The following is a 16,984-nucleotide window of genomic DNA, read 5'->3' as shown; positions in this document are numbered from 1 at the left end:
TTTTCAATATTTTTCAAAAATCTATAAAATTCTTTTATAAAATTCAATTATTTTCAGAAAATTTTACTAAAATAAATTTGTTTTCTAAATTTCAGTTAATTGAAAATTTTCCAAATTATATAATTGAAAAATCTGTTATATTTAAAAAATTATTGAAAAATACGTATAAATGACTAATTTTAAGAATCTTTTTATTATCATTTTTTAAAAATCGATTATTTTTAATAATTTCAATAATTCACCTCAATAATTTTTTTTAAAAACAAAACATGAAGTTTTACAGTTACAATTATTATGAAAAATTGAGTATTTTTTTAGTAATTGAATTCTTGAAAAAACTTTTCAAAAATTATGAAAATTAATTTATTTAGTGAAAAAGTTTAGTTAAAAATTCTAAAAAGTAATTAAATATTAGAAAAGTTCCAAAAAACTTTTTAAAAATTATGAAAATTAATTTATTTAGTGAAAAAGTTTAGTTAAAAATTCTAGAAAGTAATTAAATATTGGAAAAGTTTCAAGCAATTTTTAGAAATACAAATTTTCAATAAAAAATTAATATAAAAGTTTTAAACAATTCTAGTTAAAATTCAAGAAAATAATAAAATTAAAAAAAAAAATTACATTTTTGTACTTTTTAGTAACAATTAAATTGCAGAAGGTTTGAAATTAAAATTTTTAAAAAGTGTTGAATTTAAAAAAAATTTAATTAAAAATTCTAATGTAGTTTGGTTTTTTGAAAAAAATTTATTTTTTTAAATTTGTTATGAAAACCAGAAAGTATATATGTAATTGAGAAAATTTTTTAATAATATAAATTTTGTAAAATTACATTGAAGGTGAGAAATTAAATTTTAGACGTATTTTAAATGAATTTTTTTATTTTTGAATTGAATTATAAAAAAAAATTTTTTAATGATTAAAAATGATAATTAGATTAGAAAAGAATTTTAGTAACGAATTCTAGAAAATATTTCAAGTTTGGAAAAATTACAGTATCAACTTTATAAATAATTAAATTTCAGAAGGTTTCAAAATAAAAATTTTGTTGAAAATTTCAATTGATGTAGAAGTTTAATAATTTTTAAATATATATTTTTTAAATTATTTAACTTTCGAACTATTTTAAGTGAAAATTCCAGAAAATAGTTGAATTCGGAAAGAATTACGATTGTAATTTTTGGAAATAAATTGCAAATTTTAATTAATAGATTAAATTGTAAATTTTAATTAAAATATTGAATTACAATTTTTAAGAAAACTATTAAATTGTAATTTTTAATTTCATTATTCAATTTCACTTTTTAGTTAAAATATTCTATTGAAAATTTTTAATTAGAAGATTTAATTGCAAATTTTAATTAAATAAGATTCAATTGTAAATTTTAATTAAAATATTAAATTGAAATTATCAGTAAAAATATTGAATTGCAATTTTTAATTCAAATATTCAATTCCATTTTTTTAGTTAAAATATTCAATTGCAATTCTAGATTAAAAAATTCAAATAAAAGTTTTACTAAAAAGATTCAATTACATTTTTTTAATGAAATTAAAAAATTGAAATGTTTCATTAAAATTGAAAATATAAAAATAATAAATCATAAAAAAGTCAAAATTTATAAAATTCTTGTTTAAAAGTGAAATTATTTTTTCACTTGAATAAAAATTGTAATTCGTTAGAACATTAAAAATTTCTTAATTTTCAAAAATATTTCTAATTGTCTTCGTTAATTTTTTCAAATATTTACGTTTTAAAATCAAATTATTTTTTTTACAAATATTTATTACTTAAAACAGCAATTTTTAATTAAAATTACAATCAAAATTATTAATTAGAAAAGTAAATTAAAATCTTGTAATAAAATTGAAACGTAAAATTGAAATTAAACTTTCCAAATAAAAAAAATTGAAAACTGAAATTAGAATGTCAAAATATAAAATTAAAAAAACGTTAAAATTTGAAAATTATTGTTGAAAAGAGAAAATTTTGCTATGACTATTAATTCATAGCAAAATTTTTTAATTAAAATATTTAAATGCAATTTTTAATTGGAATATAAGATTAAAATAAAAACAAAGTTAAAATGAAAATTAACTAAATTTTCATTCGAGAAAAGTAAACGTAGAGTAAATAGAAATAATTTTTTTTTGTAAAATTTTCGCAAATTTTTTACAAGAAACGAAAAGGTTTCAAATACGAAAAATAAACAAAAAACCAAAACGAGAAATTCACTTCTCGGATTTTTTTTACTTCAATTTTTAAAGAAAAAAAATTTAAAGTTAAAGTATTTAAAATTTTTGTTTAAAAGTAAAAATCCTGGTAAAAATAAAATATTCGTTTCTAAATTTGAATTTCCTAATTTTCCAGGACATTTTTAATTACCTTCGCTAATTTTTTTCGAATATCTGCATTCTAACATTTAAATAACTAAAAAAAAATGAAAATAACATAAATTTGTCTAAAATATAAATAAATAAATAAATAAATTTTTTCCAGTGTCGATTTCTAATGCTAAAGGATCAACGAACGGAAAATTGGTAACGATTGAATGTATATGCATGTGGTGGGGAATTTATTTTCTATCGAATTATATTATGGCCAGAATCAAAGATAATCGACACCGTCAATTCACCTCGTCGTGAAATAATGTTGTAACATTGTAAATGGCTGCACTTTGGAGGAAATATTTTTTTCTCTCCTCAACATTTTTCTTTTCTACATCAAAACTTTCATTATAAGACTACGAAACCTTTGTGGGTTTTATAGAATCGGCGTTTAAGGATAAGGAGCTTGAAGTGAAATACCAAGTACTTATAATAATTCAGCGTCATTTTATCCATTGTGAGAAGTGGATGTGAAATATTTCATAATGACAGGGGAGAAAATCGAAACCAGAACTTACAACACTGGCTTATAAAAGAAGAGAATAGATTAGACTTTCAGTTCAAAAACCGATAACAAACTTGTGTTTACATTTAAAAAAAAACAATTTTCCCATTTATGTCACAGTCGAAAAAAAAATTAAAGAAAAAAAGGCGAAAAGTAAATTTTCCTTCTTGATTCTCTTTCTGTATTTGAAACCTTATCGTTCTTTTGTGAGAAGTGAAATAAAGAATTGTCTCTTAATTTCTATTTTTTATGAATTTTTAAATTATGTTGAAATTTTTTTACAAACATATTTTTGTTTCACAGTAAATTTCCAAAAATTTAAATATAATTCTTCACAAGAATTCAATGCTTTTCATAAATAATAACATTCTTTGAAAGAATTCAATTATTTCTATAAATAGTAAATATTTTTGCCAAAATTCAATTTTTTAAAACCTTCAACAAAATTTCTCGAAAGAACTTAATTATTTTCTAAAATTTTTAAAAATCCTACGAAAAAATTCAATTATTTTTATAAATAGTAAAATTCTTTGCAAAAATTCAATTACTTTTAATAAAATTTTAAAAATATTTTATCAAAGAATTAAATTTCTTTTTAATTTATAATAAAATTTCACGAAAGAATTCAATTATTTTCTAAAATTTTTAAAAATTCTTCGAAACAATTCAATTATTTTTTTAAATATAGTAAAATCTTTGCAAAAATTTAATTACTTTTCAATAAAATTTTACGAAATAATTCAATTTTTTTCTAAATTTGTTATAAAATTTTTGAAAAGAATTAAATTATTTTCTAAAATTATAAAAAATCCTTAGAAACAATTCAATCTTTTTTCGAAAGAATTTTATTGTTTTCTATATTTTAATAAAATTCTGAGAAGAATTTAATAGTTTTCTAAAAATTTTTATAAAATTCAATAATTTAATTGTTTAATTTAAATTGTTAAGAAACACGATTATTTTAAAAAATTGAAAGAAATTGTTTATAAAATTCAATTAGTGTCAAAATTTTGAGTTAAAATTATTATACAAACTCCTTTAATTAAAGAAAAAAATGAAAGAAATTCTTCAAAAGAATTTAATTAGGATTTTCAATAATTTTAATAAAATTCTTGTCAAGAATTCAATTATTTTCATAAATAATAAAATTCTTCGGAGAAATTCTATTATTTTTAAATTTTTCGATAAAATTCGTCTGCAAGAATTCAATTATTTTCATTAATAATAAAATTCTTCGAAGAAATTCAATTATTCTCAAATTTTTTGACAAAATTCTTTATAGAAGATTTTTGACGAATAAAAATTTAATTTATTTTTCATTTGGAAAAGTGAAAAATTAATTTTCTCTCAATTTCAATTTTTCGTATATTATTTTTAAATTCATTTGGAATTTTTTTTCAAAAATATTTTTATTTTAAATGCGGAAAATTTCCAGTTTTAATTTTTTTTTCCCGCACCTTGAAACCTTTTTGTTCTTTGCAAACAATTTTCAAAATTTAACAAGAATTTTTTTTCTATATTTAATTTTACTTTTTACGAATAAAAATTTAATTTCTTTCTATTTGAAAAAGTGGACAATTAATTTTCTCTCTTAATTTCAATTTTTCATGCATTTTTAAATTCGTTTAGAATTATTTATTTTTTTCCGCATTTGAAATCTATAAAAATTTTCACTTACAAAAAAATCATTTTTTCTTAGTTCATTTTTACGAATGGAAATTCAGTTCATTTTCATTTTGAGAAGAGAAAAAATAATTTTCTCTTAATTGCAAATTTTCGTGTATTTTTAAATTAAGTTTTTTTTAAATATTTCTGTTTTAAATGAAGTAAATTTCCCGTCTTGATTTTGTTCCATAATTGAAACATTTCGTTTCAAATGCTTTTATTTTTATTTTTGACTTCTCCGAATAAAAATTTAGTTCGTTTTCATTTCGAAAAGAAAAAGAAAAATTTTTTCTCAATTTTTATTTTTTATACGTACTTTTTGATAATAAAATATAAAATAAAAAGAAAATCAAGCAGTAGACATTTTTTTTTCAAAAAAAGATGTTTTGTTATAAATGATTAAATTTACATTAAATTAAATGAAAATAAACAGAAGCAAAATTGAAAATGAAAATAATATGAAGCGAGCGAAACATAAAATTTTGTTTTAAGCCGGGGTCATATTTGAATTCATAATCTTTTGATTCGTGACCCAAACGTCTCTTTCTCTTTTTCTTTCTCTCTTGATACATGGCACCCCCAAGCAACTTTTGAAACAGATTGTACTTTCTATTGTTCTTACGCCACAAGTAACGATATTTTTTCTTCCAAAGAAATACAAAGATAGAATGAGATACAAAAACCGATACAGTATTGTAACTCGGAAGGGTAAAAAAAATTGTTTTTTCTAAAGAAGTTGAACCTCATTTCGCTGGAGGACACATTGTATACCCATTGGAACAATGCTTTTAAAATCTATATTAAATCAAGGAATTCCTTCTCCCCCTTTCACCCTTGTCTCATATTCTTTTTCATTTTCATTTAAAACTCGAAAAGAAAAACTCCATTTTTTACTTCCATATTTGATTGACTTTTTTCCTTCATTTGTAGTTTTAAATTTAGAATTTAGAATTTAGAATTTCGTACTTTAAACAATCTTCTATTCAGTGAATCAATCGCTAATTCAATAAATTAACAAAAGAATTGTATAAATTACAATTTCATTTTTAGTTTATTGACAAATTTTAATTTATTACCAAAAAGAAATATTTTTATATTATCAAAAATATTTAATATTGTCAGTACCTTTTTTGGTTGCGAAAAAATATTTCGTTCCCTTTTGTAATTTGTATTTTTTTAATTAAGAATTAAATTAATTTTTCAATTTCAAAATATTCAAAAATTTTATTAATCTGTATTATTTAATTAACAATTTAATTATTTTTTCTTTTTTAATTTTTAATTTTGTAAGTTTTTGAAAAAATTCCTTTTTAACTGTCAATATTTTTTTTCTTTTATATTTGTTGAAAAAATATTTTTCAATCTCTTTTTTAATCACCAATTTAATTAATTTTTCAATTTTAATTTCATAATTTTTTGGAAAAATATATTTTTTAAAATTGTCAGCACTTTTTTTTGTTGCAAAAAAATATTTCGTTCCTTTTCGTAATTAATTTGTATTTTTTTTTTAATTAACAAATAAGAATTAATTTTTTTATTTTAAAAATTGAGAAGTCGAAAAAAAATTCGAGATATTGTTATTTCAACAGCACTTTTTTTAATTGCAAGAAATATTTTGTTTCCTTTCGTAATTAATTTGTACTTTTTAATTACCAATTGAATTAATTTTTCACTTTCAAAAATATTAAAAATATTGTTAATTTAACAATATTATTAATACAAAATAACAATATTTTAAATATTTTTGCGCTTCTCAATTTTTAAAATAGAAAAAATTAATTCATTTGTTAATTAAAAAAATACGAATTAGTTACAAAAAGGAATGAGAAATATTTTCTTGCAACAAAAAAAGTGCTGACAATTAAAAAGGTATTTTTCCAAAAAATTATGAAATCAAAAATTAAAATTAAAAAATTAATTAAATTGTTGATTAAAAAAGAGATTAAAATATATTTTTTCAATAAATGTAAAAAAATTGACAGTTAAAAAGGAATTTTTTCAAAAACTTACAAAATTAAAAATTAAAAAAGAAAAAGTAATGAATGAATTTTGAGAATAAATAAATAAATTGTTAATTAAATTATACAGATTAATCAAAAAAGAAAATGAAATATGAAATGAAAATGAAATATTTTAAACGTCAAAAAAGTGTGTTGACAATTAAATAGAAATTTTTCCCCCTACTTGAAACAATTCTAGAACGAAAATTGTCAATTATTAAAACAATTTTCTAGAGTTAATTGCGTATAATTTTATAGCGCTTTTTTTGTCGAGTGAATAAATTATGAAAGATTTTTTTTCCCTTTTTGTTTGTAGAATTAAAAATGGTAAAATTATGAAATTAAAAATGTGAACGCTAATAGAAATTGTGTCTCACCGTGCTGAAAATAGTTGGCTTTACGTAAAAAGACACAAACTAATGCCATAAGTTGAAGTTGAGAGAGCCTCTGTCGCGTCGAAGGCGGAAGTGGCAGAAGATCACGTAGATTCGCGATTTCTGCGTTTATCAGGTCCCTTCGTAATTTGCTCGCACCTTTCGTCGACTTGCTCGCATCTATCCTTCAAGCAAAAGTCAATATTATCACTCGTTATGATGCTAATTCACATTTTTATAATTCTATTATTATTAATTCATTCCTTAATTAAACTAATCAAATTATTTTTATAATTCTATTATTATTATTAATTCATTCCTTAATTAAACTAATCAAATTATTCATCGATAATTAATAATTATTATTCATAATATTGTAATTACTATTCTTTCGAAAAATTATTGTTTCGAATTATATAATTATTACTTAGATTTTATAATTATTTCAAACAATTTTTATTTCGAACTGTATTATTATTTCGAATAATTTTTACTTCGAATAATAATTATTGTTTCGAATTATAATTATTTCGAATAATTTTCGCTTTGAATTATAATTATTTCGAATAATTTCCGTTTCGAATTATAATTACTCCGAATAATTTTCATTTCGAATTACAATTATTTCCAACAATTTTTTGTTTGACTTATAATTATTCCGAATAATTTTAATTTCGATTTATAATTATTTCGAATTGAAATTGATAATTCGAATTATAATTCAAAATAATAAATAAAATTCGAAAATTATAATTCGATATAATTATTATTAGTTACAAAATTATCAATTACTACATTGTTACCCAATTATAAATAACAAAATTTTACTCAATTTTTAATTACTAAATTACTAAATTGTTCCTTAATTATAAATTACCAAATTTTCACTTAATTATTAATTACAAATTTTAATCCCCAGAAAAAATTTTTCCGTTTCCTTTCCTTTTTCTTTTGGTAAAGTAATTAAAAAAGACAAGTTTTCCAAGTAGCGAGAAATATTTCCATTAAATTAATATTTTTCTTCAAGCGACAATAACGGAATTTAATTGTCTGAATAAAAAAACGAATAAAAATTCATAGTCTGCATAAAAAATACAATTAAACAAGGAATGATAAAATTAACCACATTTACATACGTTTTCTTCTAATTTTATAAAAATTTTGATTTTACAATACTGAAAAAATTTTGAGACAATTAAAAAAATAGTAACAAATGAATAATTTTTGTAAATAAATAAAAATGAAAAATTTATAATTTGCATCACTAAAAAAATGTCGATTAACTTTCATTTTATGGGAATTCTGCTCTGGGTAAACGATAACGAACAACGTATATATATATAGGAATAAATAACTTCATGTTTAATTCATGATTAATGGTCAATGTTTACCTATCCATTATTTATAACAGAAAATTTATAGAGACTTTTTGTGCCCGATCACTTTAAATATTTATTTCTTTTTTTTCAAATCCAAAATTTTTTTTAATTTAAAACGAGTCACTCAAAAGAATTTAAAACTGAAAAAAAATCTTTTCCTCTCTTTCGAATTTTGGCAAACTGAATTTTTTTTTCTTTCGCACAAAAAAGAATATAACACAATCAGTTTGGAAAAAAGAATTTTCTTTTAGTTTCATCCTTATCACGAAATAAAAAAATATTTGATTCCCCTCTATCTCTCTGATACAAGAAATTTTTTACTAGATATTCTAATAAAAAACCGGAGTATATTTGTCTTTTTATCATCAAAAAAAAAAAAAAAATTAATAACTTCTTTATTTTTGTTTTCTGAAAAAGCAAATAATAATTCTAATCGTTCGGAAAATAAAGATTGGAAATGATTTATTTTTTCGATTTTGCGTAAAAATATTTCTTATTTTTTTGGGAGAATGAAAATATTTCTTAGTTTTAAGGAGAATAAAAATATTTCTTTTTTTTTGGGATAATAAAAATATTTCTTAGTTTTAAGGAGAATAAAAATATTTCTTATTTTCTAGGAGAAAAAAAATATTTCCTATTTTTTAGGAGAATAAAAATATTTCTTATTTTTTTGGGAGAATAAAAATACATTTTTTTTGAGAATAAAAATATTTCTTATTTTTTAAAAGAATAAAAATAGAAAAAAAGAATTGAAAACTAAAGGAAATTAGGGGGAAAACTTAAAGAAAATTTTACTAAATAGAGAATTTGGAAGTGTAAAAGTAAAACAAATTAAAATAAAATTAAAATCGAAATCAAAATAAAATCGAAGTCAAAATAAAATCGAAATAAAATTAAAATCGAAATCAAAATAAAATTAAAATAGAAATTAAAATAAAATAAAAATCAATAAGTTTAGAATAAAATCGAAATAAATTCAAAATCAATCCAAAAATTAAAATAAAATCAAAATAAAATTAAAAATAGAAATGAAAAGAAAATAAGGAATAAAAATCTAAGACGAAAATTGCTGTCTGTTGAAATTGAAAATGATTCTAATGAGAATTTGTGCCTCGTTACTCACCCCAGCTCCATAAAGCTTTGTCCAAAATTTTCGAAATTTTCACTTGAATCACAAGAAAAAGGGGATAAAAAAAAATTCACTCGCGCAAGTGAAGAATTATTCTCGGCAATCGAAAGGGTTGAGAAAAACAAATTGACCATCGAAAGTGGTGGTGGCGTTAGAAAAACAATTTTTTTTGATGAATAAACTCGTGGACTTACCGATTGAACATATTTCGATGACCAGGAGGAGGACATTAGTGGAGGATGGCTAAACGACGTCGAGAGGGACATCCGGGACGGCAGGTTCTCGCGAAACTGCAGCTGCAATCTAACATCCGGGTCATAACGCGCTACTATACTGAACACGTGGGTACGTTGCGGAGGCTGGTTCTCCTGCTTCGTTCTTTTCCTCCACCTCCACCTCCAACTTCTTCTACTTCTTCCTCTTCGTCGTCTTCTTCTTCTTCTTCTTCTTCTATTTCTTCTTCGTCTCTTTCGCCTTTTTCCTCTTCTCCTTCTCCTTCTTTTTCTTTCTCCTTTTCTTCATCACAGTCTTCATCATCATTCTTCTTCTTCTTCTACTACTTTTTTTCAAATGCCCCACTCCCCCATCTTGTTTTCTTAGCTATTCGCTCTCTTCGTTTTCCCTTCAACCCTTTTGTTTCTTCGTCTTTCTCTTCGGTAAATATTTGTTTCTCTCTTACACCAATTTTCCCATCGATTCATTTCATCCTCGTTCAATACTCGCTTCCTCTTATCCCATGTGATCATCTCCTTGGAATTACCTCCGTGGCCAGTTTGATAATGAATTTGAAAAATTTCCTACGGAAAATAATCATAATAATGAGACGTGACTGGTTTATTAAAAACGGAAAAAAAATTTAGTCCCCTCTACGATAAAAAAAAAAAAAACTAAAGAAAAACTGAAAAATTTAAACTATATTTTGTATCATTATATCTTCATTGTTTACAATGTAATGCAATAATAATAATGATAATAATAATAATAAGAAGAAAAATAATATATATTTATTATAATTATAAAATTAATACTTACTCTCGAGACTTAGAAAATAATTTTTTTGAATCAAACTAAACTCAAGCTATTAGCAAATTATTATTATTAGCAAATTGAGAAATATTGTTTACTCATTTCAATAATTCTTCCTTTTTGTTCAGCTATTATTACTGTCTTTAAGTTTTATTTTATTTATTTTATTTTCTTTAGTTATTTATTATTATTTATAGGTAACCTATTATTCATTAAATTTAATTAATTAAACCAATTAATAGACGTTGTATTTTTTATGTCAGTTCAAATTTTGAATCAGTTTGAAGTTAGTTACGTTTGTTCGCGTTTTTGTTTTCTAATCTTTTTCATAATTTTTCTTCTTAAATGTTAAATTTTTTAAATTAATAAAATTATGTATGATTTAATGTTTTGATTATTAAAAAAAATTCAATTAAACAAATTTATTTTGCATTAATAGTTGCTTATAATTATATTATTGTAAAAAAAAACTAATTTTTATTAATGTAAAATATGGATTATGATACTTATTGTATTGAAGAAAAAATAATTTCTGCGAAGAATTTTTTTCCATTAAAATAATTTAATTCATGTGAGGAATTTAATAAAACTTATAAAAATATGTGAATAATTATTCTATTTACTAAAAAAAATTGAATTGTTGCGAAGAATTTTATTAAAATTTTAGAAAATAATTGAATTCCAGCAAAAAATTTAATTATAAAAAAATTGAATTTTTGCAAAAGGTTTTATTAAATTTTTTTTAATAATTCAATTCCTCTAATGAATTTTATTACTTATGAAAATAATCGAATTCCTATTAACAATTTTATAATTTATGAAAACAATGGAATATTTGTGAAAGATCTTATTAAAATTTTTGAAAATAATTGAATTCCTGAGATTTTGATTATTTATGAAAATAATTGAATCCTTCCAAAAATTCCTTTAAAGAATTTTATCAAAACTTGAGAAAATAATAGAATTCTTTCAAGAAATTTTATTAAAATCTATAGAAAATAATTAAATTTCTGCGAAAAAATTTTATTATTTATGAAAAGAAAATTGAAAATAATTGAATTGATTCGATGAATTTTATGAAATTTTTTTGAAAATAATTAGTTTTCAGAAATTTATTCAAATTGTATTAACAATAATTGGATTTCAGAGAGAAATTATTTTATTTATGAAAATAATTGAATTGATTTAACGAATTTTATAAAAATTTTTTAAAATAATTGAAATTGAGAATTTTATTAAAAGTTTAGAAAATAATTAGATATCTGGGAAGAATTTCATTATTTATGAAAATAATTGAAATTTTGGGGAGAATTTTATTAAATGTTTAGAAAATATAATTGAAATTCTGCAAAGAATTTTATTATTTATAAAAATAATTGAATTGATTCGATGAATATAATAAAAAAAAATAATATAAAAATAATTGAAATTTGAGGAAAATTTTATTTAAATTTTACAGTTTAAGAAAAATAATTGAATTTCTGGAAAGAATTTGATTTTTTTGAAAAAATTAATGAATTTCTAAGAAGAATTTTATTATTTACGAAAATAATTGAATTTTTTCGATGAATGTTATTATTTATAAAAATAATTGAATTTTTCTGATGAATTTTATGAAAATTTTAGAAAATTATTGAATTCCTGCAAAAAATTTTATTAAACTTTTTGAAAATTATAAATTACAATTAAATGGTTAATATGAGTTTTTTTAAACTTTGAATTTCAAATTATTCAAAATTTGAGCTAGTTTTTTGAAATTCCTTAAAGTTTTGAACATTCTAATGAAGGAAATTCATTTGCTTTTTCTTCAAATTTTAAATTTAATGAAAAAAATATTGCGTCACCTATAAAAAGAATAAATCATAAAGTTTCTAAATATTTAATTTCGTTTTTGCTATATTTATTGTATAGATATAATTTTAGAAAATATTTTTATCGCCAAAAAAGAATTCGTTTATTTGCAGAAGTTTGTAACTTGTGAATCATATTTTTTTTTAGAGTACTATTAAAGGATAAAATATATTTTTATAATTTTCTTTTTAGTCACCTTTCCTTTTTTTCCGCTTTCGGTTGTCTGCAAGTAAATTGTCAAATCTTGCAAGTGTGACAATTTGTTGATCTTTTTTTTCCTTGTCATCAAGACTTTTAGGATGCACTCTCTTTCTTCTCCGCTTTTCTTCCTTTTCCTATAAAAACGATTTTTTCGTTAATAAAATTGTAAATTTTAAATAATATTTCTTTATAAATTATTCAAAATTTTACACTAATTGTTAAACGAAAACTACTTTTAGTTTAAATACTAATTTTTTGAACAAAAAATAATTTTTGTTTACACTAATTTTTTGAACAAAAACAATTTTTGTTTAACACTAATTTTCTGAACAAAAAACAATTTTGGTTTAACACTAATTTTTTTAACAAAAACTAATTTTAGTTTATACTTGATTTTTTAAAACTAAAACTAATTTCAAATTATACAGATTTTCCAAAACTGAAACTAATTTTAGTTTATTTTACACGGAAAAAATTGGCTATTTTTACGATTTACAAAGAAAACTTCTGCGAATTTCCCAAAACTTCTGTGAATTTCTGCTTTGCAATTTCAAACTTATTTTAAACTATTTTAAACTAATAAAGTTTGCTACGTTCGAAGTAAATTTTACTAAAATGCTTTGCAAATTTTACTAATTTCGGAGTAAAGTTTGCTACGTTCGAAGCAAATTTTACCAAAATGTTACTTATTCCGAAATTAGTAAAAATTGCAAAGCAGAAATTCGCAAAAGTTCCTGTCAGTTTAGATTTTACTACGAAAGTTGTAAAAGTTATTTATTCCCTTTTCCGTATTGTTTTTTTAAACTAAAATTGATAATAAATTTTTCCTAAATTAGAACTGATTTTATTTATTTTTTTTCCTACTAATTTTAGTTCAGACGAAATTTTTTAAACAGAAACTAATTTTCGTTTATATTAATTTTCATAAAATCTCAAAGAAGAAAAGAAACTAAATTCTTGTACAAGATGAGAAAAATTGATGATCGAAAATTCAAACGTAAATTTTGAAACCAAAATGAATAAAGAAAGCTGATTCAAAAAGTTGAATGAGCGAAAAATGACCAATTAGTTAAGGAATTAAGAAAATGTAATTTATAGAAATTGTTCTGAATTCCTGGAAGTATTTTGCATTATAATATCGTAAAAGTAAAGGAAAAACAGAATTTTCAACTCGAGATTTTCCTTATCTAAATTCTCAAGAATTTAATAGCATTCCTCCCATCCTTCTCTCTTTAGACAAGTCTCTTTTCATTTTATATATATATACCTTTTTCTCTCCTAAGTCTTTTTAAGATCAAGAGACTTGGCTCTTTTGCACTCGCTTTCTCTCTGTCTATCCAAGTTGGTTCGCAGGAATCACTATGTATTTCTTTTCGACCTCAAGTGCCCTGAGTCATTCCCTCTCACTCGCAGCCACCCTCACATCGTCCCTCTTTGTTCCACCCTCTAGTTTATATGCCCGATTACAACTCGACTCTCTCGCTGACCCACTCACTCGCTCGGTTTACTACTGACTCAGTCACTCGTCTCATCTCTCTTTCTCGCGTCTTTAATCATTTATCTTTCTTGCTCGCGCGGGTCACGATCGCCTCCCACTACTTTTGTAATGTCTCTTCTTGCATTCGTTTTACGCGAGCGGCTTATACGCGAGACCGGTACCGTATAATATCTAGATACAAGTATCTCAGATACGTTTGTCAGATACCTACTACTTCAGAGGGTCGAGTTTTTTTTCTCTTTTCTTTTTTTCTTTTTTTTTCATCTAAAAGAGGGAAAAAAAAATGCCAGAATATAAATTCCGTCTGGTAAAGTGGTTTCTAAATAGTCAAGTCCTGTTATTTTAGTGTAATATCTCCAAAAACAGTTGATCGAGAGGGAAATATTAATCGAATTTCCAATTTCTTCTCTGTTAATTTTCAACTTGATATTGAGAAAAAATATTTCCAAAATTTGAATCGATATTTTAAATTTTCGATTATTTTCCATTCCTTAATTTTTATTTCTCATTTCATTTTCACTGTTCGTAGTTTATTTCCATTATTTTAACGGACAAATCAACAATTTTTCTTAAAATGATCCTCTTCTTGCTCAATGAAGACTTCTTTCTTTTCAATGAAAACAATTTTGATTCTTTCTTTGCGTCGATTTTCTTTTCTTCTGGAGATTTCAATAATTTACGTCTACAGGGTTTCTAAAAATTTCTCCTTATAAAATTCCATGATTTCCAGGTGATAAATGATAAAATTTCCATGACACATAAAAAAAAAATTTTGTCAGTTAAGCCAGGTGAATGTAATGAAAAAAATTTTTTATCAAGGAAATTAAGAAAATAGAGACTTTTTCGACTTATTTTCAAAAATTGCGATTTTTTCAACTTTTCTTCCAAACATTGCAACGAAATACCACAATTTTTAGTAAAAAGTGCAACTTATTTTGATTTTTATAATGCAGAAAACAACTATAAACAAATCTTTTAAAAATTGTTTTCAAATAGTTAAAATTTTGTAAAATTTTAATTTTTAATTAAAAATAATTAATTTATTTCAAGTATTTTGTAAGAATTTTTAAAAATCAACTTTTGGAGAATTTTCATTGCAAATTTTGAAAATAATTGAATTATCAAAAATTTTAATGAAAATTCTTTAAAGGTAAATTTAAAAATGTAAATAAGATTCTAATTTTTTAAAATTCAATATTTTTGATATTTTCAATTATATATTTCCAAAAATAATAACATTTTAGAATTATTTTTAACATTTTAGAGAAAACAATAATGTTCAAAATTTTTAATTAAAAATCATCAAAAAATTCATTAGTTTTTTTGAATTATACAAAAATTCTTTTAACAATTATTTTCGAAAAATTACATTAATAAAATATTTTTAAAAACTAATTATTAAAATTCATTTGTAATAATTTTTTAAGATTAAAAATTTACTTTTTCGACTTATTAAAATTTTTGAGAAATCATGGGCCTGTATATAATTAAAATTTTTCAAAAATTTTATCATTTTTATTTATACTTTTCAAAAATTAAATTATTTTTAAAAGATTTTACCAAATTTCAATTATTTGGAAATTTTTCAAAATTTAAAAAACTATTATCGTTCAAAAATTATTTAAAAATATTTGTAAAAAATTAATTGTAAGAATTTCTTTATTATAATTTTTTGAAAATATTATACCTTAATAACTTAAGAAACAACTATGGAGAGTCACAATTATTATAAAAAATTGAGTTTATGTATTTTTAAATGAAGGTGGTCACAAGTTTCAGTTTATCAATTTCCCTGACAAAATTCTTTTTACAGGAAAATATTAATGTTTACGGTAAAAAAGTAAAATTTATGAAATTAATAATTTCTAAAAATTAACAATTATAATCCTTCCTGAATTCAATTATTTTCTATATAATTTTCAACTGAAAATGATTAAATTTTTGAAGAATTTTAATTATAAACAGGACCATGATATCTCCAAAATTTTAATGAGTCCAGAAACTAAATTTTTATAATTTTTTTTTTACATTTTTGAAGATAATTATTATAAATTATTAAAAAAACAATTCTAATAATTAGTTTTTAAAAATTTTTTAACGTGATTTTTCGAAAATAATTGAATTTCTTAAAAGAAATTTTGTATAATTTGAAAAATTAATAAATTTTTTTATGAATTTTAATTAAAAATTTTAAACATGATTTTTTTCTCCAAAATATTCAAAGTAATTCTAAAATGTTATTATTTTTGTATGTATATTTGAATTTTTCTAAATATGTAATTGAAAATACTGAAATTATTTAATTTAAAAAAATTAGAAGCTAATCTTCATTAATTTTTATTTTTAAATTTACCTTTAAAGATTTCTCATTAAAATTTTTGATAATTCAATTATTTTCAAAATGTGTAATGAAAATTCTTCAAAAGTGGATTTTCAAAAATTTTAATAAAATACTTGAAATAAATAAATTATTTTCAATTAAATTTTACAAAATTTCAATTATTCAAAAATATTTTTATTACAGATATATTTGAAAAATTTAATTATATTAAAAAATGATTTAAAAACAATTTTTGAATGATTGGTTTATAGTTATTTTTCGCCTTATAAAAATCAAAGGTTGCAATGTTTGGAAGAATAGTCGAAAAAGTCGCAATTTTTGAAAATATGTTGAAAAAAGTCTCTCAAATGCCTTTACTAAAAAAAATTTTGTTTCCCTGACTTTACTGACATGTGGCCACCATGTAAATTTTTTTATTCTGCAGTTTCAACTATTTACATTCTATTGTTTCAAATTTTTAATTTCGTTCTTGATTTTTATTCTGTATTTTTTATATATTCTGTAACTTCAATTATTTCTATCCTATAGTTTCAAATTTTGTTCTTCATTTTTATTCTGGATCTTTAATTATTTCTATCCGGTAATTTCAGTTATTTATTTTGTGGAACTTTAATTATTTCTATCCTGTAG

General features: G+C 21.2%; 1 protein-coding gene across 10 annotated transcripts in view; it reads right to left on the bottom strand.

Annotated features, from left to right (window-relative positions):
* LOC122511523 (neuronal PAS domain-containing protein 4) overlaps positions 1 to 9,769 on the bottom strand; it is a 37,477-nt gene extending 27,708 nt beyond the window's left edge. For 3 of the 10 annotated variants that reach the window (XM_043626820.1, XM_043626825.1, XM_043626821.1), the window contains exons 1-3: positions 9,632 to 9,748; positions 9,432 to 9,473; positions 6,933 to 7,114 (exon numbers count right to left, since the gene is read on the bottom strand). In XM_043626820.1, the coding sequence (XP_043482755.1) occupies positions 6,933 to 7,114; positions 9,432 to 9,473; positions 9,632 to 9,642 (235 nt within the window). In that variant the 5' untranslated portion in view covers positions 9,643 to 9,748. Of the gene's footprint in view, positions 1 to 6,932; positions 7,115 to 7,806; positions 7,828 to 8,320; positions 8,501 to 9,431; positions 9,474 to 9,631 lie in introns of those variants that run through there. The other 7 variants (XM_043626822.1, XM_043626824.1, XM_043626827.1 and 4 more) reach the window with 6 other exon arrangements.
* Positions 9,770 to 16,984: the final 7,215 nt, after the last annotated feature.

The sequence above is a fragment of the Leptopilina heterotoma genome, unplaced genomic scaffold, assembly GCF_015476425.1.
Source record: "Leptopilina heterotoma isolate Lh14 unplaced genomic scaffold, ASM1547642v1 Lhet_85, whole genome shotgun sequence".
NCBI classification, from domain to species: Eukaryota; Metazoa; Arthropoda; class Insecta; order Hymenoptera; family Figitidae; genus Leptopilina; species Leptopilina heterotoma.
This window is presented reverse-complemented; position numbering and strand designations above follow the sequence as displayed.